The 26,911-nt window shown below is 38.9% G+C and overlaps 1 protein-coding gene across 1 annotated transcript; it reads left to right on the top strand.

Moving 5' to 3' along the window:
• The first annotated feature begins 282 nt into the window (after positions 1 to 282).
• Positions 283 to 26,249, top strand: LOC144064980 (adhesion G protein-coupled receptor F5-like). The gene is made up of 23 exons (XM_077587904.1): positions 283 to 295; positions 7,440 to 7,513; positions 7,708 to 7,759; positions 7,897 to 8,064; positions 8,330 to 8,488; positions 11,704 to 11,727; positions 12,406 to 12,549; positions 12,629 to 12,793; positions 13,821 to 13,859; positions 15,072 to 15,095; positions 15,174 to 15,259; positions 15,362 to 15,423; positions 15,657 to 15,781; positions 15,869 to 16,084; positions 17,942 to 18,142; positions 19,849 to 19,977; positions 20,097 to 20,281; positions 20,567 to 20,743; positions 20,822 to 22,195; positions 22,857 to 22,898; positions 23,067 to 23,105; positions 23,210 to 23,267; positions 25,116 to 26,249. Exons 2-23 carry the CDS (start codon positions 7,445 to 7,447, stop codon positions 25,169 to 25,171), a joined length of 3,594 nt encoding a protein of 1,197 aa, XP_077444030.1. The 5' UTR covers positions 283 to 295; positions 7,440 to 7,444; the 3' UTR covers positions 25,172 to 26,249.
• Positions 26,250 to 26,911: the final 662 nt, after the last annotated feature.

Genomic DNA, 26,911 nt, shown 5'->3' with positions numbered 1-26,911 from the left:
CTTGGTCTTTTATTTTTGAAGACTCTTTCTTTTAGAGACTTTTCTATTATTTAATTGGTGTGTAGAAATCCATGATAGCGGGACTTTACATTCGTATGTAACCAGTCAACTGGTTTGGGCTCCAACAATTTTCACATGCCATAAAAGAGCTGCATTACAAGACAACCTAATTTTAATGAATGTGATTTTGGGACCAACCAAACCTGTCAGACTCATACGTAACAAACTATTTAAAATGTGAGTTTCTGATTTGGTGCACTTAGACGATGAAAGAACGGCTTCATCAATGCAAGAGGTAAAACACCTTCTTTCCTCTTTTATATGTTTGTTGTTATTTGTTATTTTACATGACCTTTTCAGGAAAGTCACCTTCCATCTTAGATTTAGAATTGTTGTGTGCTTCGTCCCAAAAAAAGAAATGCAAGACATTTATGGAGTTTTAAGATTCAAAATCTTAACTTTATATTTATTTTTATTTTTCTCTGTTAATATCACTAGAGGTACTTTCTTCTTGCCTTTTTGTGTCAAATACGCACTTTTTTAGGTGCGTGTCTTGAGACATACATTTTGTGTCAAATACGCACTTTTTTAGGTGCGTGTCTTGAGACATACATTTTAACTGAACACCCTAACATGTCAAAGGCTGTAAATGTTTGCTCGTCTCTTAAAGTCAACTGGTTTGGGCTCCAACAAATTATACTTACATTGCAGAAAAAGCCAAAATAAAACATGGTTTTTACATGCGTATTTAACACAAAAAGGCAAGAAGAAAGTACCTCTAGTGCTATTAACAGAGAAAAATAAAAATAGATATAGAGATATAGAGATATATAGAGATATAGAGATATAGAGATATAGAGATATAGAGATAGAGAGATAGAGAGATAGACAGAGATACAGAGAGATAGCGATATAGCGATATAGAGATATAGAGATGTAGAGATAAAGAGATATAGAGATATAGAGATAATAGATATATAGATATATAGATATAGATATATCGGCCTTGGGAAAATGGGAAACATTTCTAATATATTCCCTCAATAGTCCCTGAAAAGTAAATTCACTTCCTCTATCCAGTATTTTTTTTTTAATTGTCGTGGTAGAGTTGCTTTCCTATTGGCTATCTTGTAACACCTCACTGGCCTACCATCGGTTAGAAAGAAGCCGGAACCAATGTTAGTGTGTTGTAGGCGGAGTGGCAACCGGTTCTAACGGGGGAATGGCGCCGGTCCGAAAAAGCCACGCTCCAGGTGGATGCTAGAGCCAGCCCGAAATGCGGTAGAAGAATAAAGAGAATTTTGGAATATGCACACACAAAAATGTTCAAAACAGCATACAGTTGTGGTCAAAGGTTTACATACACTTGTGAAGAACATAATGTCATGGCTCTTTTGAGTTTCCAGTTATTTCTACAACTCAGATTTTTCTCTGATAGAGTGATTGGAACAGATACTTCTTTGTCACAAAAAACATTCATGACGTTTGGTTCTTTTATGACTTTATTATGGGTGAACAGAAAAAGGTGATCAAATCTGCTTGGTCAAAAATATACATAGAGCAGTGCTAATATTTGGTAACATGTCCCTTGGCCATTTTCACTTCAATTAGGCGCTTTTGGTAGCCATCTGCAAGCTTCTGGTTGAATCTTTGACCACTCCTCTTGACAGAATTGGTGCAGTTCAGTTAAATTTGATGGCTTTCTGACATAAACTTGTTTCTTCAGAATTGTCCACAAGTTCTCAATGGGGTTTAAGTCAGGACTTTGGGAAGGCCATTCGAAAACCTTAATTCTAGCCTGATTTAGCCATTCCATTACCACTTTTGATGTGTGTTTGGGGTCATTGTTATGTTGGAACACCCAACTGCGCCCAAGACCCAATCTTCGGGCTGATGACTTTAGGTTATCTGGAAGAATTTGAAGGTAATCCTCCTTCTTCATTATCCCATTTACACTCTGTAAAGCACAGTGGCGGGGCGTCAGGGCCTTCAAGGCCTTCTCTGCTGGCCTAAGAAATATCTGAATCATATTATATTTTGTCCATCAATACTTATTATTCCAAATGGTCTGTTAGCTTCCTTTCATTGCTTTTCCCCCTGGTTGCACTGCTTCCAGATGTGTGTTTTCATATTGAAGCATTTAACCAATCACATTTCAGCCATTATTTGTTGCCAGATCAGTTCTGCCTCAAAGCCTTCACAATCAGTTCTTGCGGGGTCTGCTGCATTAAACAAGACTGTTGCTTTTAACCAATCAGATTTCGAGTTGGCAACCCCACAATGATTTTTCATAGGCTTTAACATTTTGCTGGCTGGGTCATGTCATTGCTTTCACAAACTATGATTGGCTAGTAGGCGGGCCAAAGCAGCCAGAGATCGCAAACTCCACCCACTTGGCCGACAGTGGCAAAAACAAATGAATTCTGTTGCAGATTTCTCTCACAAAGCTATTTTCCAGACGGACTTTTCAAAAAAAAAAGGACATTATTAAGAAAGGGCGGTCAACTCCGAAGCTAGCAAGCCTGTTACAGCAAGGAATATGGTGTGTGCGGCACTTTCAGTGTGCTAACTTAGCTCCACAAGCAAATAGTATAATGTTGTTTTGATTTAAAGCCATTTTCAAAACGGACTATGCCAGAAATATGACAGGACAGGCTCGAATTTCATCATTAGCTTCGATGGCGATAGGAAAGAAGGAAGAAAGAAAGGAGGATGGATATTGTGTAAAAAGGATTTTTGGTGAGTAAAATATGGCCATATTCCTAAATAATATTTCAATTGTGGGCCAAGTTCTGATATCTGAAAAGCTACAGTGTTTGTATTTAAGCTCCAGTGTTTGTATTTAATCACAAAATGCTGCTAGGAAGTGGATTTTACCCCAGTTTAATTTTTGGCGTTTCACCATTGACGTCCATCGCTGTCTTTTCCCGGGAAAAATCACCCCCCTGGCCTGGTTGTAATGTCTCAAAAGCTCCAGCATTTGTATTCAATCAATAAATGATGCTAGGAAGTGGATTTTACCTCATTTTAGTGCATTTTTTGTCATTTCACGTATGGACGTATCGACGTTCATCGCTGTCTTTTTACCGGGGAAATGATACTCCGGGCCCGGTTCTGATGTCTAAAAAGCTCCAGTATTTGTATTTAATCAATAAATGCTGTGTTCGGCTGGATTTTACCCCATTTTCGGGCAATGTTTGCCCGTACGCCATTGACGTTCATCGCTGTCTTTTCCCGGGAAAATCACCCCCTGGCCTGGTTTTAATGTCTGAAAAGCTCCAGTATTTGTATCTAATCATGAAATGCTGCTAGGAAGTGGATTTTACCCAATTTTTGTGCATTAATTTATTGATGATTTTTTATGTGTCGCAGCTGTAGCTGCAGTAGAGGTTTTATAGCCATAAAATATTTTTTGAGGGTTGGATTGATACGTTGAAGGCGCTACCAGAAAATGCACCGCCCGCCACTGATATATATATATATATATATACCAAAATTAGGATTCAATAATGTAAAGGCCACCACATATATATATACATACATATATATACACACATACATATATACACATACATATACATATTCATATATACATATATACATATATACACATACATATATATACATATATATATATATATACATACACACACATATATATAATATTACTATTCATATAAGATTCATGAGCCCTATTTTTGCAGACGGTGCCAAAACAAAACATCATTCTCATGTCATGCCACACCTAACACATGTTGCACTGTAACATTAAATAATACCTGTGCAGGGTTGATCAAAGAATGTGGAGACACCAGGTCAAAGTAATCTTGTAAACAAATAGCATAATTTGACCATGATGTCAAAGAGGGCGTGTAAGGTGTATGGTGATGGGGAGAGATTTATTGAGCAAAGCTTTATAGTCATTGTTTTCAATGACTGATAGGATAATTACATGAGAGAAAGTTAGCATGTTGCTTTCTGCAGCTTTCTCAGTGTTAACAGTATAGCTGCATTGTATTTTTTACCTCGAGAATTATGATAGCGGTGCTATTTTGAAAAAGAAAAAAGTGTTGGGAAGAACAATGAACACAAGCTGCGAAGGTGGTGTTGGAATTTGACTCCACTAACCAGGCTAATGGCCCAAGTTTATAAAAAATAGCAAAATTCAGGGCACTGCTTCATATCTCAGCACCGAAGAAAGAATATAAAATAGAGGGAGAATGAGCGCGCCAAATATCATATATACAGTGGTTAGATGTGTTACGTCCTAAATGAAGATACAAAATATAGTGTGCCTGTGCTGACTATTTGCAACTGTGATGTTTATTGATGTTGATGCTGGCAGAAAGAAAACAACCATACCTGGATGAAATAATTCCTTATAATATTGACCCTAATAATGTGGCTTTGATTCATAGAGTATCTCAGAAATACCACGTGCCATGATTTTTCTTAAGATTTTCCATTCAAAGTAACACATTTGTACTCCCTATTAAAACCGGTAATACACAGACAATTGTTTTTCCCTACACCAGGCAGAGGATGAAAGACACGGACAAAAATGTCACTGTTCTTCCGGTTCTATTCAGTAGGTGAAAAATTAAGTCTTTGGGAGTATCCATTCCTTTATCCAGTTCATCCAGCCCTTGTTTTAAAGCATAAGGGTACTTTTTTCCAGATATTACAAAAACCTGGGGTAAATCACCCATTCGCTGTCACAGACTCACACTTTTGAACATTTTGACAATGGACAAAAATAGAGCACCTGATATTTAAAAAGCTCCACACCCGGATACTAAAAAGCAAATATTTCCCAACCTGACAGTAACCACTCCCATTTTGTTTTCAATTTACTAAAGCGAAACTATTGGAATGTATTATTCTAGCTTGGTTTGATTATTGCTTGAAATAAATTAATTAAGGTGCCAAAATGAACACATGAGCTGTTCAATTAAGTGTTTTTCAGTGTTTGTGTAATCCTAACTGTTAGTTTTAGTTTTTTCTCCTATTCCTCTTTTTAAATGGTAAACCCTACAAAAAGTGTGTTTTCAAGGAACCAGGAACAAGGAAGAAGAAATTATTGTACGTGTAAATTGGCACTCAAGAATTATAGCAGACACATTAATCCTTCATTCATCTTCCATACCGCCCATCCCCAAAAGGGTTGCAAGGGTTGCTGGAGCCTAACCCAGCTGTCTTTGGGCGAAAGACAGACTACACCCTAGACTGGTTGCCAGTCAGTCGTAGGGCACACAGAGAGACAAACAACCATCCGCACTCCCAATCATACTGCCACCAGCAGGAATTGAGCCCACTCCTGCTTGCACTGAAGTCAGGCGAGTGAACCTCTACTCTACACCACGAGGCACCTCAGACACATTACTGTTAAAAAATCTACATCCAGTGGTAAACTCTCTCCACAAATGTCTCTACATTAAAACTATTCAGGTTATGAAAGGCCTAAATGGGAAAATGTTGTCTCTGAATACAAAAGAAATTTGAAGTTAGGAAACATGAACTCTCAAATATTTAAATATCCCCTAAAGGTAAATAATCACTGAGCATCCAGAATTTTAATAGAGTTTTGTCCCTTAGGTCTAACACATTGTGTCTTTAGTTTCTCTTAATACAGCTTTATTTTTTGCTTTTCATCATTTTCACCCAAGAAAGTGCAAGTGAAAAATGCTGCGAGTAAAAAGAAGTGTCCTGCTATCAAAGTGTTCAAAGGCTTGCTATTGCTCAGATACACAACATATGCCTTGCCCATTTTAGGATAATGATGAAGAGTTATCAAAGACAATCACCATTGGATTGGATCCATCCATAATTTACAAATATATTTTAAATCACCCCCTGGCCTGGTTGTAATGTCTCAAAAGCTCCAGTATTTGTATTCAATCAATAAATGATGCTAGGAAGTGGATTTTACCTAATTTTAGTATTTTAGTGCATTTTTTATCATTTCACGTATGGACGTATCGACGTTCATCGCTGTCTTTTTACCGGGGAAATGATACTCCGGGCCCGGTTCTGATGTCTAAAAAGCTCCAGTATTTGTATTTAATCAATAAATGCTCTTTTGGGCTGGATTTTACCCCATTTTTGGGCAATGTTTGCCCGTACGCCATTGACGTTCATCGCTGTCTTTTCCCGGGAAAATCACCCCCTGGCCTGGTTTTAATGTCTGAAAAGCTCCAGTATTTGTATTTAATCATGAAATGCTGCTAGGAAGTGGATTTTACCCCATTTTTGTGCATTAATTTATTGATTATTTTTTATGTGTTGCAGCTGTAGCTGCAGTAGAGGTTTTACAGCCATAAAATAGTTTTTGAGGGTTGGATTGATACATTGAAGGTGCTACCAGAAAATGCACCGCCCACCACTGGTAAAGCACCAGTTCCATTGGCAGAGAAACAGCCCCACAGCATAATACTACCACCACCGTGCTTGACGGTAGGCATGGTGTACTTGGGGTTAAAGGCCTCATCTTTTCTCCTCCAAACATATTGCTGGGCATTGTGGCCAAACAGGTCGATTTTTGTTTCGTCTGACCACAGAACTTTCCTCCAGAAGGTCTTATCTTTGTCCATGTGTTCAGCAGAAAACTTCAGTTGAGCCTTAAAGTGCCGCTTTTGGAGCAAGGGCTTCCTTCTTGCACGGCAGCCTCTCAGTCCATGGAAATGCAAAACACGACTGTGGACACTGACAAATGTGTTCCAGCAGCTTCTAATTCTTGGCAGATCTACTTTTTGGTGATTCTCGGTTGAATCTTCACCCTCCTGACCAATTTTCTCTCAGCAGCAGGTGATAGCTTGCGTTTTCTTCCTGATCGTGGCAGTGACAAAACAGTGCCATGCACTTTATACTTACAAACAATTGTTTGCACTGTTGCTCTTGGGACCTGCAGCTGCTTTGAAATGGCTCCAAGTGACTTTCCTGACTTGTTCAAGTCAAGGATTTGCTTTTTCAGATCCATCCTGAGCTCCTTTGACTTTCCCATTGTAGCGTTGGGGGCGTTTGCATCCAATGAGCCCTATTTAAATGGCCTCAGAGAAGTCACCAGCTGTAGTCACTCATCACTCACAAGAAGTTAAGAGGCCATGCTATCAAGCTCATTTCACTGACACAACTTTCTAAGTCACCAAAATTGCTAATTTGTGTTGCTGTATGTATATTTTTGACCCAGCAGATTTGATCACTTTTTCTGTTAACCCATAATAACGTCATAAAAGAACCAAACTTCATGAATGTTTTTTGTGACAAAGAAGTATCTGTTCCAATCACTCTATCAGAGAAAAAGCTAGAAATAACTGGAAACTCAAGAGAGCCATGACATTATGTTCTTCACAAGTGTATATAAACTTTTGACCACAACTGTGCATAAAAGTAGCAAAAAAAGTTCTGGGTGTTAAAATTGTGATGTCAATTTCTCTTTACAGTGGAGATGAAATCACTGAAGGCAATTCGATTCATTGTTCTTTTTTTGGCAGCATACATCCTTTTTCAGAATCAGGTAATGCAGTATTCAAACTTTTTTTTCAAGCTAACAATATAATACAATGTAGAAAAACAGATTTCTAATTATTTTTAAACAAACAAGCATGAAGGGAAAATGAGACAGACATCTAAATATTTTTTTAAAATGTATTTAAGGGGTTAAAAAACAACCATTATGTTTTTGTGATAACATGCTTTTATACTTTCCAGGAGCTAGCAGATAAAACAATAACCAACAGTCATCGCATAATAAAAAGGGAATGTAAGGCATCTTTTTTGGTCTCGTCTACGGTGCAGCATATTTAGTCATCACTGTGCTCAAACAAGAATTGTGTTCCTTAATTGGTACGGTGACTGCAAAGCATGATAATTGCAATGTGTCTCTGTTCTGGATTTCAGTTTTGGAAAATTGTTCCCCAACAAATTGCTCCACAACTTCAGTGGACATTTTCGTCTTGGTAAACGATATCGACCCATTTATGCTCCCTGAAATAGTGAGGAGTTTTAGCGCAAATGATTTCCAAATAGACAACTTGCTTGTTGTGGAGGAGCTAAATTTGACCACAGGTGAGAGTTTTGGTCTTAAAGTCGTAGTTACTTCATTTTAACTCATTGACTTCCGACTCAGTTTACTATGGACGGCTGTGATCATTCAGTGTCAATCTCATTTTTAATTGGAAGGGACTGGGAGCCAATGATTACTGCCAATTATACCAGTTCTAATATATTGGACATCTATTTAAAGCAATTAATTATCAATAGCAGCAAAATAGTTGATGTGATGTTTTTAGTTAATTCATTTTTTCATGCCACCGTGTCTATTTCTTTACAGTCTGCTATCCATTGCCTAATGAAGCACAACAGTGTCATTGTGAGGATGAGTTAATATGGTCAGAAGACATTTGTGAGATTTATGGTCGATGTACCAATCTAAATTCACAAAATTGCAGTTGCATAAATGGAATACCAAGAGGCGAACACTGTGTACCATGTAAGTGCAGCTTGTTTGAGGCCAATTCATTAAAACTATGTAGAATCCCATTAACAGATTGCCAGGAGAACCTAGCCCAAATTGTGTTTCATGTTTCCAATTACATTATTAGTTACTGTAGACCAGGGGTCTCGAACTCAATTTACCTGGGGGCCGCTAGAGGCCGAGTCTGGGTGAGACTGGGCCGCATCAGGATTTCCACAAGAAAAGCACTGATAAAACATTCCAACGTTATCAAATACCTTTATTTTTTAACAAAAAATAATGAATTAAATAAATTAACTTAAAGATGAATAAAAAATAAATCAATCAGTAATATAAAACCAAATAATACTAATGAGCATACAGTAGATATACACTGGCTGGCTAAGTAGAGAAAATGAATTATTTTTATTCCGTTTCAAATGTCTGTATTAACAGCTCTTTAACCTTTAACTTTCTGAACTTGAATGGAATATTCTGAACACGGCTTCTTTTGCCTACTCCTTGCTGCTAGAGACCTGGCAGCGCTTCTTCTCACATAGTCACATTTGGCTTGAGGGAGGAAGCAGTGGAGACCCTCAGTAGAGCTTGAAGATGCTCATCAGTAAGTCTGGACCTGTACTTGGACTTATTGAAGTTCAAGGTGGAGAAGAGCTTCTCACACAAGTATGTGCTCCCAAAAAGGCACATGGTCCGCTTGAACCTTCGGGAAAGTTCAGGGAAGCTGGGGGTCAACTCTCTCAAAAATTGCCCAAGCTTGTCTGCTTCTCCACTCACCTCCCTGAACTTGGCTTTGAGTGCAGAGTTGCACTGCAGGTCAATGAGCTCCATTTGAAGCTCAGGAGGGGCATCTTGCACATCAAAGGAGAAGGGGTCCGCAAAAATTTGAAATGTGGCTTTGTGTGTCTTGAAGTCTGCAAATCTGTGATCAAATTCCTCCTGTAGCTTCGAAATGGCCTCAACATACTTCTCACCACTGAATGGTGTGCCTGCATCCACGAGAGCCTTGCATGCTGGGAAATGGCAAAGGTTTGTCTGAGAGAGCTGGGCTTTCCATAACACAAGTTTAGTGCAGAATGCTCTCACGTTGTCATAGGCAGCACTGACAAGTTGCCCCTGGCCTTGTAGCTTCTTGTTCAGTACATTAAGCTCATGTGTGATATCAACAAGAAAAGCCAAGTCCATGAGCCATTTGGGATCACTTAGCACAGGATCAATCAACTCACAAACGGCGTAGCTAGCTTTGACTGCTGCATTACTGTCTTTGGTAGCCTTCTTGAAGAGATCCTGTTGCCTCAGAAGACGTGTTTTAAGACTGGCAACCTGGTTGGCTCTCTCATCTCCCTGGTATTTTTCGTACTCCACAGCATGTCTCGTAGTACAATTACGTTTCAAATTGTATTCCTTGTGCACCGCAACTTTTTCAGTGTAAATGAGACACGTCGGGGTGCCCCTGTGTTCAACAAAGAAATATTGCACTCCCCACTTTTCTTGAAACTGTCTGTGCTCATCACCGACCTTTCTCTTCACGGCAGGCTTTGAAAGAGACATCTCTGGGGCTCTGTAATATGTTTTTCCACTTGGAATGAGTCTCGGGTTGATCTTTCACATTCAGTCGCGCGGGTTTGTGGCGCATGTGCACTTTCGCTCTCCGTTTCAATCGCGGAGATGGCTACAGACACTGACACAGGCTGGATCACGGATCATAGCGCCTCATTCAGTTGTATGCTGAGAGCAGCGGAGGAGTGTGCGCGCCGAGCGGAGTGATCGGCCTCACGGCTTCTCCTCCGCCCAGCTGATTGGAGGAATGAATGAGTGAGTGAGCGAGGCACTGGACAGCCCGGCCGATGTCCCGCCCTCCAGAGCCGTATACCTCACCGTGATTGGTTCATTCAGCTCCGAACCAAAGTTCCCTCTAATTTTTTGTTGGTCTGAGCAGAAAGACAACCTCCCCGAGCGCACTGAGTACCAGTGTGAGCGACATGATCGGTACTCGGATGATTCGCCTAAAGACGTTTCGCCGACGGACGTTTGACAGACGGGCAGGTCGCCGAATGGACGTTCCACCGAACGTTCATTCGGCCGAACGGAGGTTCCGCCGAAACGGGATTCGAACGCTCGCCCCGCCGGATCGTGTGTGTACAAGTTTTTCAACCTCGGCCCGCGGGCCATATACGGCCCGTTAGGATTTTTAATCCGGCCCGCCGCCGGTGTTGTCCAAATTATAGTAAAAATCAATGTTCGTCTACCATCAATGGCAGCCCGGGAATAAGCACTCTTGGGCGGGCATGGCAGTCCAGGAATAAGCACTCTTGGGCAGGCAGATGTAGCAGAACCGAGCCGTAAAATGACAGCAATCGGGTGAAATCCATCCTAAAACAGCATTTAATGATTAAATACAAATACTGGATGATATCGCGATGGAGGCAAAAAAACGTCTATAAACGTCCATTCGCCAAACGGCTCAAAATGCTCTCAAATTCGGTCAAATCCAGCTGAAAACAGCGTTTAATGATTAAATACAAATACTAGTATTTGTATTTAATCATTAAACTAACAAATACTAGTACGACCTGTCCGTCTGTCAAACGTCCGTCGGCGAAACGTCTTTAGGCGAATCATCCGGTCACGACATCATCATTGCTCGCTATCGGCACACCAGTATCACACCTGCCACAAGCAGGTGCATGTCAATGTTCCCTCTAATTTTTCATGTAAAACATGCTGTAAAACAAGAAAAACATGAGTGGACAGAGCTACTGCCACTGGCTGCCACTTAAACGGCGCCATCATGGGGAAAGGGGTAAAAAAAAAAAAAAAAAAAAAAAAAAATTAAAAAAAAAAAAAAATTGATCTTTCATATTAAGACGGGGGCCGCAAATTATCGTCCCGCGGGCCGCAGTTGGCCCGCGGGCCGCATGTTTGAGACCCCTGCTGTAGACGGACAAAAGTGAATCTTTGCTGTGTACAGCTGGCCCTCAATAAGATGTTCTATTTTGAAGGGGGGGAAAAATTGGGTTCTTCAACGTTTAGACACGTTTCTCCGCCGTTCTATTTTCTAAAGGATTATAATAGAGTTTTAATTTTAAAACATTCACTAGCTGCAGTTATGTGCATGAAATGGGCTCTGAAAAAGCAAGATATACCAGACACGCTAGTGCTAGCCACATATATACATTCATGCGCCTCTGCTTGTCTTACTGTATTACTTCTTATTTGTGTGTTCTTTGCAGATATCCCCATACCTCAAACAATAGGTACTGTTGTTCTTTTTCTCTTTCTTAAAATTACCATTCTGAATACCACTTCTGTATCACTCGGGCAAGATTACATGCCTAAGAAGTGAGAAAGGTTTAGTGTGTTTTTTAGAATGTTTTGTTTTATCTTGAAACAGTAGTATTCGTGATATTGTCTCACTCCAAGTTGTAAATGCCAATGGACAGCAGTATAAAATCATCCAACAACAACATAATATTTTAGATGGCTACCTAATGGGGTTTCCCAAACCCACTAACCAAACCTTTTGAACTTACTAAAAGTGATCTCGTTTTCAAAATAATCTTTTTCTTCTTTGATTTAATGATGCCTAAAAGTGCGAATTAGAACAGGTGGTGATTTTGAAACAAATAGAAAGATGTTTTTCCATTGTAATATACTATTTTTTGTGTTTTATCAGAGGGTGGGAACTGATTAATTTGCATTTAGTTCATTTCTATGGGAAAATTTGATCTGAGATACGAGTACATTGACATACGAGCTCAGTCCCCGACTGCATTAAGCTCGTATCTCAAGGTATTGCTGTATCTTGTTAGAAGAAATCTTCATGAAATCTTCAACACAATTGATGATTTTATACTGACAGTCTTAAACCCAGATAAGCGTTAGTGTAAAATAATTTATGTTGTCATGTCTTCTCTCCTCCTGTTCTGCTTTAGTTGAAGTTGTCATCATGGTGGAAACTGCAACAGTAACTCAGCCATTAGAGATAGTTAACACAATGAGGGATGCTGTGGAAAATATCTTCTTGCCATTGGAGTTATCAAATAAATTGACAATGACAAGTTGGAATTTGACCACAGGTGAGAATTTCTGTCTCTTTATTTGTGTCTTTGCTTTTAAATAGGATAGTAATAAGCATTGTGTCACCAATATGTTTAGCCTGCTATCAAAACTCCATTGGAAGTCATCAGTGTCAGTGTGAGGATTTGTTTGAATGGCCATGTGACTTCTGTGACGTTTATGATGAATGCAACAATGCCAGTACACGCTGTGGTTGCATCGGCGGAATTCCTCCATTTGAGCAGTTATGTGGACCAATTTCAAGTAAGTGAATTAGATTTAAAACTGTGCATATAACTAGGAATGCCCAAATTTTCTATGGTTAGACTTCCTGTCTCTGGCCACTGCAGATTCACCAAGGTGTTTCATGACTAGGTATAAGGCCAAGCACCTCCAGCATATCCTAGGTGTGCACTGGTGGATGATGTATGCAATTATGCACAAATAAAAATGTGTCAGGAAGGGATTTTTCATTAAATTCATTTGATTTATTTCAAAACTTGTGAAGCTATAACTACTGTCAACAGTGCAGTTGTGGTGGGTTTCATTCATAAATGAAGATTAAATACAGTCAAATAAGTGCAAGTTACGACCAGTTGCAGAATCAGAACTCTTATAACTTCAGAAAAGATCACAGGGAAATAAATTCTTCACCAAGCACAAATCTGTAACACTTAAAAGGATCTGCAACGACTATAAGAACTTGTAGTTGTTGAAAAATTAATGATAGCATTCAATGTACTAATACTTTGATACAAAATTTGTAAAATCAGTTTAATTAGTAGGTCGCCGTTTTTTGTTGACGTCGCACTCTCGGGAGTGACTTAATGATTAGTGATTACAGTGGTACATCTACAGGTATGGAGCAGAGCTATTCTACCAAGAGCAAACAAGTTGTATCATCACCCCCAGCGTGCATTGTGTGCATAAAACATGGCGTCTCTGAAAGTCAAAGAAAATATGTTCTGAAAATTATGGATATTTAAACCAAGAGGAAATATTTCAAAAAAATGTTGTACAAGATAACAATTGTGGCTTAAAAGGGCGTAAACGTCTTCATAGCGGTGGCTCCTTTTAACAAGAGGATAGAAAACTATAATCTCACAATCCACATGGAATCTCACTGGAAAAATTGTGACCGTCTGAAAATATTAAAAACCTTTGAACGTCTGCCAATATTTCCTCTTGCTGAATTTTATATATTCAGCATTGGTCGAATTTGAGAATTTGGAAGACACTGGTTTTATTTTGGGTCAAACAATAATTGAATTTCTCATTTTTTGCTTCACAGCTATTTTACCATGTCGAGATCCAGTAACAACCACAGAAGGTATTGTACTGTTTTTTAAATAAGTGACTACCTTTGTGAGTCATTATTCAGAAAGAATGCTAAAGTTATTTTAGAACACTGTCTTTGTCAGGCTGATGCTTATGCCTCCAAGTGATGGTTCTATAGCTTTATTGGCACACTGTTATTTCCACGGAACTGCTCCACTATTCATCTGCACCACAAAAGAGAAAACGAGCTGCAGTAGTGTAAACTAGTAAATCAGAATTGTTAAATAATATTGACATTGTCCAATAATGATAATTAAAAATAAAATACACTTCCAATGTTTTCAGTTTTAAACATACTATTAATCACATTGTTTTCTTTTCTTCTGTTATGCTCTGTAGCATCTAAGGTATAAAGCTAAACAACCATTGGAAAAATGTATCACCAGGATGTATTTACTATAAAAACAAAGTTATTATTTTTGGGAGGAAACATTTATATAAATTAATTCCGTTAAATTCAAGACTTTATACTTATCACAACTTCCTGAAAAGAAAGAAATCTAAATTTATCTACAGTATAGATTATGCACGTAATTGTTTTTTTTTTTTTGCTGCTCAGACTGAAATCGAGCTCAAGGTGGTATGAGCAGAACTTTAATACAGAAACTATATTAAACCCTTGATGTTCACAACGACTTTAGTGCAGCCATTTTTCCTGAAGAAAAGTAACAAAGATAAGCTTTCTTTTGGGCAGCAATGAAAACATTCGACTTCTGGTCTTGGAAAAATGTTGTTGTTTACTTCATCATATGCTGCTTGCCACATTAGCACTTCCAAATTTGGGTGCTGCTGACCTGAGACGTTTGAGCTCATTCAACATTTTGGTGTTTCAAAAGCTTTTTGCTATCTTTACTTCTATGCCAAGCCAATCACATCTATCAGGCTAACCTTGGAAGCTGGTTGTAAATATTTGAGTGATGGGTAACACTGAGTGTCATATTGTATTTAGTAGTGGGCTGTGGTCCTTCTCTAGTACATATTGTTCAAAGTCATATGCTGCCTATCTTTCGTTCACCAAGCAGAGGTACCAAAAAATCTCTCTCAAAGAGCCAACCTTTTCGACACCTCAAAAACAAAAGATTTGACCGCATTGTCCTTTTTTGTTGTGGATTTTCCACATGGTTATTTTGTGAAATTTAGCTAGAATTGTCAAAAAAATCTTTGAAACATTTCATAATATTTCATTTCATGTTTTCTAACTCAGGTCCAGTTACGCAGAGAATAACAGGTGAATCAGTTACAACAATTTTTTTCAGTGAAAAAATTATTTGTATATGTATACTGACAAGTTTTCACTTCATTTTAGAGCGGGTATCATTTACATTGGATATTGATTTTGATGAATCATACAACAGCATAGATAATGAAGTTAACATGGCCTTTTCACGTTCCGTAAGTTAAAATTTTAATGATTCCTTCAAGGAGTGCTGATGATTGCTGATATTAATACATCTGTTGAACCCCACATTTTGATGTGCTCACCTTCTCAAACAGATGACAACACAAGCTGAGATCCACATTGCAGGATTACAATCTGTAACACTTTTGGGTTTCAGGTATATTTAATTTTCTAAAATACAAATTCTTCCAAATTTTCATAAAAGTTTTACACATTTTTAAGTTTTTATTTCATTACTGAATGAAAATGACAACACATTTGGCCGAATTATTGTGCCAGGAATGACTAATTTTAAAAAGACAAAAATGAAAAGAGAAGCATCATTAAACCTTTTTTAATGTTGGTACTATCAAGGTCCTACATAATCTGTTTTGAAATGTTTTTACAAAGCGCTGGTAGCACAATTGGTGCTTTTGAAATTGTTGCAAATACTACAATTCAAGATGAAGATGTTGAAGCACTTCTAACGGGAATGTTTAATGACCTGAAGAACTTGTTTCCTGTGGTGTTTGAGAGTAAGTAGCTGTGTTCCCATAAAAATTGAGACACTTTAATGCCATATCACCTTAATTTACTCTTTATCTGTTTGTTTTCAACCAAAGGCCGCACAAGGTTATTATTTGAACCACGTCCTGTATTTTTTGGAGAGACTTTAAATGTGACATGTGGTCCACCACCAAGAGACCTAGACTTAAGTATCACTTCGACAATTTGGACTCTTGATGATGTTGTAATAAATGAAGATGGTCAACACACATTTTCACAAGAAAATGGAATGGAAACACTTACAATCAACAATTTCTTTTTCACTGATGATGGTAAGAAACATTTGAAATATCTATAGGTCAATTTTAAAAATCCTTGCAAAATTTCCGCTGCTCATAAATTAGAGAACAGCAACAATATTTGAAAAAAAATGCTTTATTGTCACTTACTGGAATAGTTGGGGATAGAATTTTCTTTCTCTTTCTTTCTTCTTCCCTTGTCCGAGGTTGGGTCGCGGGGGTAGCAGCTTTAGCAGGGAAGGCCAGACTTCCCTCTCCCCAGCCACTTCATCCAGCTCTTCTGGGAAGATCTCAAGGCATTCCTCGGGCCAGACAGAAAACACTGTAAATGCTGCACCAATCTGCCTGTCGATCTCCCGTTCCAATTTGCTTCACTTGTGAACAAGACCCCAAGATACTTAAAATCATCCACTTGGGGAAGGACCTCATCCCTGATCCACAGAGGGCATGCCACTTTTTTCCAACTAAGGACCATAGTCTCAGATTTCGAGGTGCTGATTCTCATCCCGAGCACTTCACACTCGTTTGCAAATGATAAAGCCAACAGAACCACATCAACTGCAAAAAGCAGGGATGCAACACTGAGGTCACCAAAGTGGACCCCTCAACTCCACAACAGTGCCTAGATATTTGGTCCATAAAAGTTGTGTAGAAACAGAACTACTGCCATCTACGCGGACCAGATTCCGACACCGGTCATACAGGGACCGGACCCCATGTATCATGCACTCGGGTACCCCATACTCACGGAGTAGTCCCCACAAAACTCCGGAGAACACGGTCGAATGCCATCCGCAAAGGACATATAGACTGATTTGGTGAAGTCCCATGGCCCCCCAAGAACCCTGGTGAAGTTATCGAGCTGATTCATTGGTTCAGGACCAGGACAAAAACCACACTGCTCCTCCTAAAAATTTCCTTGAAGTCCCCGGGAAGTCATTCTCCATGCCCTCAACAAATTCCCATGTGCTTGTTTTTGCTTCAGAGACCACCAGAACTGAGTGCGGCTTGACCAGCTAGTACTTGTCAGCTGCCTCCAGAGTCTATCAGCCAAAAAAGCCTGATAGGACTCCTTCAGCCTGATGGCACCACTTACCGGCAGTGTAGATCAGTGGGTTCTGGGGTTGCCACCACGACAGCCACCGATGGTTATCGGTTGACACCCCTCTTTTCACCCAACTGTCCAAGAAATGTGGCCGCAAGTCTGATAACACGACTAAAAAGTCGATCATCGAACTGCGGCCTGCGGTGTCCTGGTGCCACGTGCCCATAAGGACATCCTTAAGATGGAACATGTTGTTCGTTATTGACAATTCACGACGAGCACAGAAGTCCAACAATGGAACACCGCTCGTGTTCTAATAAGGGGGATCAATCTTCCCAATCACGTTCTTCCAGGTCTCACTGTCATTCTCCATGTGAGCATTGAAGTCCTCTAGCAGAATGAGGTAGTCCCCAGGAAGGGCACTTCCATCTCCCCACCCGTAGGTGAAGGGATGCTATGCTCTCGTTTACCGGGGTGAACTAAAGCACCGAGCCGGGGGCCAATGAGTATGCCCACACCTGCTTGTCGCCTCTCACCATAGGCGACTCCAGTGTGGAATAGTGTCCAACCCCCCTCCAGAGGTGTGGTACCAGAGCCCGAACTGTGCATAGAGGTGAGCCCGACTCCATCGAGCTGGAACTTGTTAACCTCACGGTCTATCTCAAGCCCCTTTCCATCTAGGGGGTGGCATTCCATAGCCGAGAGCCAGTTTTTTTCCAGCCAGAGATCGGACCACGAAGGACCCCTTCTTTGGTTGCCACCCAAATGTCTGCCCACCCAAACTTTTTGATGTTCATCTTATAGGAAGGGGTAGTTTTGTTATTCACAAAACAATGTTCTTTCAGGATTCTATGAATGTAGCCTGTTTGATGGGGAATCAAGTTTCCGGAGTAACTCCAGGAACCGTTTGCTTCATTTTGAAACACCAAGAATTATACTGGATCCCCTTCAAGATAATCTCTTATGTGAAGTTGGGCAGCAAGTGTCGGTCCAGTGTTCTGTCCAAGCTCCCTACGAGGTGGTGTTTGAAGGAGACCCACAAGCAGGTAAAAATTAAAGAGAAATACCGTAATTACTCGAATATAACACGCAGATTTTTGCTATATAATTAATTCCAATAGTTGGGGGTGCGTGTTATAATCAATAACTAATTTTTTTTTTTTTTTTTTTTTGTGTCTTGTTACATGGCCCTTAGCCTAGTGCTTTTTCTTGCCAAATAAATTGAATTGAAATTGAATTGAATAAAATAAATTACAAATTTTCGATCGAAAAAAGCATTGTCAAACTCACTTTGACGCACGGATTTTACGTCATCTCGTAGAGCCGACGCACGGATTTTACGTCATCTCGTGAAGCCGACGCACGGATTTTACGTCATCTCGTAAAGCCGAGACCACCACTGCCCCCCTCTAGCCTCGTACCCGTCTCAGTTCACCCTCTCTCAGTTCAGTGTTATAATCAATAACTAAAATAAATTACAAATTTTCGATCGAAAAAAGCATTGTCAAACTCACTTTGACGCACGGATTTTACGTCATCTCGTAAAGCCAATCGGATGATGTGTTGTGGGAGGAAGAGGAAGTGGATGAAGGAAGCGTGGACGTTGATAGGATTCTCAACGAAGAGATGTATGAGAGGACAGACAAAGAGAGAGAGGAACTCTTCATTTGAAGGATTCTAATGAATAAATTTGTTTGAACAAAACAATCGTGAAACGAAGAAAAAAAGGTAAGATTTCTGATTTTCGTCAGCGGGAAATTTTAGGTGCGCACTATATTCGAGTACTGCGTTTTTCCAGATTTTTTGGGCCCAAAATTACATGCGTGTTATTTTCGAGTGCGCGTTATATTCGAGTAATTACGGTACTTTTTTTCTTAATTTAAATTTTGTCTTCAGTATGATAGTTTTACAAATCTATAATGTTGAGGCAATTGTTGTTAACTGAGCACTGTTTGGATTTCAAGTGAATTTGTTAATCTGTTGAAGAGGTAGCAAATCTCATATCTGAAAATGTCCCCCACAAAATCAATAGAAAAATATAACAGTATCGACCAATCTATCATACAATAGTTGTCATGGATAACACACTAAAGTCCTGCATGTCACGCACTGCAGGCGTGCAGACGTGTAAACAGGGGGCCTGGACCTAAACACAGGGGAACAGGGTGGCCGGGACACTGGTATCAACGGGTTTTAATTAAAGAGACCAAAAACAAAGTGCAAACAAAAGCCGGGAATCCCAAATTACAAAAATTGGAACAAAATAATCAAACATGCCTGGGACGCACACCTAATATTGACGTGACATTGACAAGGGGGTCTTAAATTCACAGATATGAGTTAACGAGACATAGAGAACCGTTGGGTGACAGAAAATTACACAGGAAAAAAGTCAAGACTAAATCAAAAGTTCATGAATCTAACACTGCACACAGAGAAAAAAAAGCTAAAACATGTATGATCTTTTTGTCACAGTGAAGGTTGAATAGAAATGTTCTTGACCTTGCAAGTCCTTGGAGGTCCTACGAGAAAAATGAAAAAAATCTGAATGGCCATTCTTATTGATAATCTATCATTAAGAGGATTGCTTGATAGTGAACGCATGGGGATATTATTGGAGTGCTAAGAAGCAAGAAGCACGACATTTTATAAATTTCACAAATTGAAAGAGAAATTCATTCTGTTTAATTTGATTTTCAAATGATGACATGTTCACATTTTTGTGTTCTGTTTTTGTTACTCTTCAAACCAGGTCAAACAATTGAAAGTCTGACCCCAATAACACAGGCAGACTGTGATAACCAAGAATTAAATATCATTTGTGAAACCATTAATTTCCCTCAATTTCGACGGACTGCAACATTTTTGTTGTTCACAAATCGTAAGTACTGAGCCTCAAATGACAACATCAAATAAATAGTGAACCCCCTCCCCAAAACCAGTAATCACATGTGCGCACACCAAATTGCTGAGGTAAACATTTTAGTATTGTCTTTTCAGGTCAATTCACGTGTGTTGATGATCCAGAATTTGGAAATGGATTTTTAAATAGCACGGGTAGAGCTTCTTGTGAAGAAAATGAGGTTGGACAAAAAACTGCCATTTGCAGAGAGAATGGAGAATGGGAAGATCGGGACGACAACTGCACCCTTCAAATTCTTGTGGAATTACTTTTACAGTCTCAAGTGAGATCAATTACACTCCCCACCCCACACACATTAAAAAATATCTACTGCAAAGATTATTGAACTTCTACGAGAAAAAATTGGAACAATATTTCCATAAATGGGATGTTTGCACTCTGATCAAAGCATTAACAAGCCCATCCTTTAATACAGTGCGCTTATATAGTAAAGAATAAAAATCTGAAAACATTGAATGGACTTTATTGAGTTCAAGTGTTTCAACCGTTTTTATACATAACACAATGCATTTATTGTTTATAATATTGGTTTCCTCCCAAATTTCAGTTTTTGAATGAAACCACTTTACCAGAGTTCCTGGAAGAACTGAGTAATGCCACCACCACACTGAGTGAAGAAGTGACTGAATCTCAAAACAACATTGGCGCCATTGTTACAATTCTTGACAATGTTGCATCCTTTGTAACAACATCTGATGTTGAGATAATCCAGGAGTCAATGGAGGTATGTCCTTTTTTCATTTCACCACAGCCTTTTGAACAAATGTATTAACTGTTTGTCTTTCTTTTTTTTGTTATTCAGGATGTCCTTCTAACCACAAGCGTCCTTACCTTAGATAACGCAATAGATGCATGGAACAATCTTAACCGTGAAGCTATCATTGAAATCTTGGGACAAAGAATCATTACCCCTAGAAATGAGAGTGTAAGCTCACTATTGCTGTTTGCTCTTGAGGGTATAACTAGTAGACTGAGCAATGCCTCTTTTAACATCGAAACACCATTGATACTCTTGAACAAAACCTCATTCATAAACAATTTCAACGCAGATTTTAATTCTACAGTGGAGATAGATATTCAAGGGACCAATGGACCAACAAACCTCACAGTGATAACCTTTGAATCCTTGGACAATGTACTTCCTCCAAGAGATGAGAACAACGCTACAGGCAGGGTCATAAATGGGAGAGTTGTACTTGTTCAGTCTGACAACAATATCAACAACATCTCATTCAATTTTGACATCATAAATGAGACTCTTGAAAGACCTCAGTGTGTCTTTTGGAACTTTTCCCTCTTCGAAGGTCTTGGAGGATGGGACGATGAAGGCTGTGAGCTCATTGTAATAGAGAATGATGCAGTCACATGTCAGTGTGACCATCTGACTTCATTTTCCATTTTAATGTCACCTCATGCTCCAAACAGCCTTGTGTTGGATTACATCACCTACATCGGGGTCGGAATTTCCATTTTGTCTTTAATTATATGCCTCTGCATTGAGGCTGCAATATGGAGAAAAGTTAGCAACAGCCGTACAGCACACTTGCGACATATTTGCATTGTTAATATTGCCTTGTCTCTCCTAATTGCAAACATCTGGTTCATTGTTGGTGCAGGTGTCTCTGCAGGAATGAGAAGCAATCCACGTGTATGCACTGCTGTTACCTTTTTCATCCATCTCTTTTACTTAGCCCTCTTTTTTTGGATGTTAAATTTTGGCTTGTTGTTGTTCTATTACATAGTCAATGTGTTTGGGAGGGATTCTAAAAGCACCATGTTGGCTATTGGATTCAGTCTTGGCTATGGAGCCCCATTGCTCATTGCAACGATTACTATAGCCGTAACTGCACCGGTCAATTCTTATATTCAGGAAACCGCAGTCTGTTGGCTCAATTGGAGCAGGTCCATGGCGCTCCTGGCATTTGTTATCCCAGCATTGCTCATTGTGTTCATAAATCTTATAATCCTATTTGTGATGATAGTTAAACTAATCTCGAGACGAGGACTGTCAGTTCGTCAGGAAAATGATGAAAAAGATTTTGTTGGCGTCCTTGCTCGGACCGTGGCCATTCTTACACCATTTTTTGGAATAACATGGAGTCTTGGCGTGGGAACCCTAACTGACCCTGAAAATCTTGGACTGCATGCTACGTTTGCCCTCTTTAATTCTCTACAGGTAAGATTTTCTCTACAGGGGATGTATTGGTCTTTCCTTTGGAGATAATCACTTCCTCCAATAAAGGGTGTATGATAGTTTTATGTGGGAATATTTAGCCAGCTAATACTTAAACTGTTAATAATCAGTCAATCAAGTCCACATTAGCAGTGTGATGTCTCTTCTGTTTTTTGCTGTTGGCTTTTTGCAGCAAACAAGCAAACTAAATTTGACAACTTAAAGACAAGGACTGGAAAGAATGACCAAATAAATCTCCTCGAATAAAAGTGAATTTCATTACACTTTTTTTGTAAAAATGCAGGTATAAAAATCTTAAAACAAGTCAGTTTAAAGTACACTCAGAATAAAAGTACCTTTGTTTGAACTTTTAGGTATTATTCGATGCTGGTTAATACTCCCTTTATAGGGTTCCATGCTTAAATGTTTCTTGAAAGGGTCGTTTGTAAAAACAAAAACAACAAAAACAAAAAACAAAACGAAATTGTGCAATGAGGAACAAATTGATTTGAATCGATTCAAATATCAGAATTTTCTGAATAAACATGGCTATTGAGACAACATACTGTAAACACGTGGAACTGATTGAACTTTTTAATTACATGATGACATCATCTAACCTGTGATACTCCTGTTTTGATATCTTTTCTCTGGGTTTACACAGGGTTTATTTATACTGGTTTTCGGAACACTCTTGGACAATAAGGTATGTGCCTCTACCAAAATTAAATAATAGAGTGGAAAAAAATAAGTCTTTGAATACGAGTCCATTGGATTGTCTGAAACAAAGTCATGTTTGTCCCTCTAAAAATAAATTTCAAGGTAGTTTCACTTGGACAAGATTTTGCTAATTTGTGTGCATTGCTATTTTCAGGTTCGCTCAGAAATGTCGCAAATGATCACTCAAACCAGTGTAAGTGTGACGAGTAATACCAAAATCCATCTATTTTTTTGTTAGCAGCTCATGTATCTTTTCTTGAATGACCTACTAACATGTAATTATATAAATTCTTTCAGACTACCAATACTGGAAGTTCAAGCCAGTCAAAGATTTTGAATCTCTTTGGAAAAAAAGGTATTATAACTTCACTGCCTTTGCTATCTGAAAATAGATTTATAAATGTTCTTTTTCAAGCATCATGCAGGTGAGCCTTATAAATGAATTTTTCAAACAAATCAATCATTTAGGTGAAGAAATTGATTAGAATCAGTTCATGGAGTCCTTAATTCCTTTTCTCAGTTCCCCTAAACTGACAACTCTACAAACCTAACAATTCTAGTTTTTGACATAGTTAAAAAGAATTACCATATTTTCTCACATATTGACCGCCTCCACGTATAAGCCGTACCCTTAAATCTGCTTTAAAATAGTTGAATATTACTATTTATATCGTATAAGACACCCCCTGATTAACAATTTTCACCTCCATATTCATGGTTTTAATAGGGGGTACAAATGTGTGAAGGGAAAATCTTAAGAAAAATCATCACATGTGGTATTTCTGAGATACTGTGTGAATCGAAAGGATCGTCTGCTGGTCTTGCCTGCACATGGGCGAATTAAAAAAGCAAGTCACATCAGCAGTACAATCAGCAAGTGTGTCCGTAGGGGTCTAATTTTCACCAAGTCTGGGTGCAATAATAGCACATTACGCAGTTATCAAGGCTGAGATTTTAATGATCGACTGTAAGACCTTTGATTAGCCTTAACAACTATTGGGATGTGCTGACATGGTAAACACTACAGACACATGTATCAGTCTGCCAGTCAGCATGTTTAACTACGGTAAGATGGAGGCGCCCTGAGCGAGCAATGGCAGGCAGAAGCAAATGAGGTTTTTTTTTACGTTTTACGCAAGATACGTTTTTTTTCTTGAATTTCCTTTAAAGACGTCCAAATAAATTTTGTTTAGCGTTTTATCTGTTTATCTTTTCTCTATTTTGAAGTAAAAGACCATATTGGCCGCATTGTATTTCTTGCATTATGCCGTTTCGTCTCTGTCACCTCGAAGTTTCGTGAATGTCTAGTCTAATTTGTGCACATATAAGCCTTACCCTTGATTTGGTCATCATACTTTTGAGCTACAAATACGGCATATATGCGAGAAAATACGGTACCAATGCCATCCCTTCCTTGCTGGCTTTGAGCCCAACAAAACCTTGCACTATTTGCACAATAATTAGGTAAAGCTCCGCATTAACCGGTCCGTTACAGGATAGTTGTTCTGTTTTTGTTTGCTGATAAATTGTCATTCCTATATATTTCCTCACACAACCATCTTATAACAAAATATTATTTAAGAATACTGTCCTACAAATAAAATAGAGTAAATTAGCAAATTTTAACAGCCCATGCACAACAAGATAAAGTATGGGTGTAATTCAGGATTACTCTTAGTAATAAATGTTCTTACACATAATAGTGATTGTTGTTGTTGTTGTTTTGCTCATACGTGTAACGCACCAGTACCCTCTTCTACATATGAAATGCTCACGTGCAGATCAAATCCTCTTCTGCTCACATATGAAATGATCTTACATGCACGCCAAATGCTCTTACAAGAATGCCAGATGCTCTTAGACGCTCTTGAAACGCTTTGATATGCCTGTCAAATATTCTTAATTATAATATACTTATTTCTCCTCAGTCCTTTTTATTCAGCGTAAAAAACTTAAACAACAGATTGACTGCTAGTCAGTCTTATAGCACTACCAATCGCGCTCATATCGTCACTGACCAGTAAACTACTACACCATCAGTGACTTGTAACCAAATTATGACAAGAACAAAAGAACAAAGCCACCCACAATGTAATCACAGCAACCGGGATGGATTATATTGTATTCAGTTGTGCTTGTATATAAGATGGCCTTTGAAACAATGTGTTTGTTGAATAAGTCTGTTGGTGTTTATTTTTTGTAGGTCCTAAGAACGTTTCCAACGCTACAAATTCATCTCGTGCTGCCAACTCTCAATGACCAGTGTGACAGTTCGGCTCTGGCTTTTCAAGCAACAAATTTGATCTGAATACTACTTAAGTATTAAGATAAGCAGTCACATGAATGCTGGAGTACTTTATTACTTGTGCTACTCTGACATATTCACATTGTTGAACTAATATAACAGAAGCTATTGTTACTCATATTCCGAAAGATGTGGGTATTGTATTATACTGAAATTGTTGTACATATTTTTTACTCCTACCATAATTTAGGTGTAACTAAAACCACTTGTTCTATGTAGAAATGGGTTTCTGGACAAGAAAATGTATTCATGTTTTCACCATTTGATCGTAACTTCTATGGTGCTTTTTCTTTGCTACATCATTATTATTTTTTAATCCATTGTGCCTTCTTGTCTTCCATTGTCATTGTCATACACATTGGTAAAAAAACTGAGGGAATACCTTCGGGTGCATATTTTTAGAATGCACACTACCAGTATTCGTTCCTATTACAAATCGAACACTATTTTCAAATTTCATGAGACTACAGGACAAAGCATGTCCCTTCTGTTTAGTTATTAACTTACTTAACTTACTCATTTGAGCATTGAACACCATGCTTATTAATCTCATCATATCTCATTTTCTGAACCCCTTTATCCTCACTACGGTCGTGGGGGGTGCTGAAGCCTATCCCAGCTGACTTCGGGCCAGAGGCCATACCATGAATGGGTGGCCAGACAATCGCAGGGCACAACGAACAAACAACCATTCACACTCACACATATACCTAGGGGCAATTTAGACCACACATGTCTTTGGAATGTGGGAGGAAACCAGAGTACCTGGAGAAAACCCACGCAGGCCCGGGGAGACCATGCAAACTCCACACAGGTGGACCGACCTAGATTTGAACCCAGGTCCTGCACTGAGTACGACACACTAACCACTCAGTTGCCGGGCCGCCCTTGATTATTAATCCAAAACTCAAAATTCAGTTCATAGATGTTTCTGTTAAGGCTGAACAATAATAGTGCTTGATTTGACAAAAATGGAGTTTTTTCACGTCTATAAAAACATGCACACAGAAGTATGAATATTGAAAAATGGTCTCTGTTGGTGTCAAGTCATTTTCTCCTTTAGTTAGCTCATTCTGCAAAAGCACACCTTGTGTCAGTTACAGGGTAAGGCAGGTAGGTGGATGCGCCTGTCACCCAATCACAGGCCAAGCACCAGACCGGTCGAGCTGCAACAGGTGTGACTCGTCATCATTAATGACCTACTTAACCCAGCCAGAGTTTGACCATGTCGTTGGATTGTCTTCATCAGTTTAGTGTCAGTCCCTTCTTGCGTTACTTCTTTGCTGTATGTTCCCAATTATTGTAATTTATTTTTCCTCTGAAAGTATATTTAGTTTGTACATGCTCAGTGCCTTAACTCCTGCATTTGGGTCCATCCTTTGCTTCTTCTCATTCACATGACACGCACAGAGTAATTGTTTCAGATTCCCTTGCCAGATGATCTACTATACATGCACACACAAAATGATTTGAAAGTCTCTGTGTCACTGCATACAATAAGATTCTATTATACAGATCGTAGGCTGTATAAAATACTGATACACTGAAAACTCGTGTGGGAGGCGAGGGTAGTGATGGCACTGGAGTGACAGCAGAATGGCCACCTGATTATCAAGCAACTCACTGGACTGAACAGGAAATTGCAGTTGAATAAAGTAGCTTTAAATTGCGCTGTGAGAAAGAGTGCTTCAACA

The sequence above is a fragment of the Stigmatopora argus genome, chromosome 19 (assembly GCF_051989625.1).
Source record: "Stigmatopora argus isolate UIUO_Sarg chromosome 19, RoL_Sarg_1.0, whole genome shotgun sequence".
In the NCBI taxonomy this organism is placed as follows: Eukaryota; Metazoa; Chordata; class Actinopteri; order Syngnathiformes; family Syngnathidae; genus Stigmatopora; species Stigmatopora argus.
Note: the sequence above shows the minus strand (reverse complement) of the source record. Positions and strands in the feature narration are given on the sequence as shown.

Bases quoted from the DNA above. Each gene is read 5' to 3' on its own strand.
- LOC144064980 (XM_077587904.1), top strand. From the start codon at position 7,445: ATGAAATCACTGAAGGCAATTCGATTCATTGTTCTTTTTTTGGCAGCA. The intron at 12,550-12,628 runs GTGAGAATTTCT...CAATATGTTTAG, and splicing joins AAGTTGGAATTTGACCACAG to CCTGCTATCAAAACTCCATT. The intron at 16,085-17,941 runs GTAAGAAACATT...ATGTTCTTTCAG, and splicing joins TTTCTTTTTCACTGATGATG to GATTCTATGAATGTAGCCTG.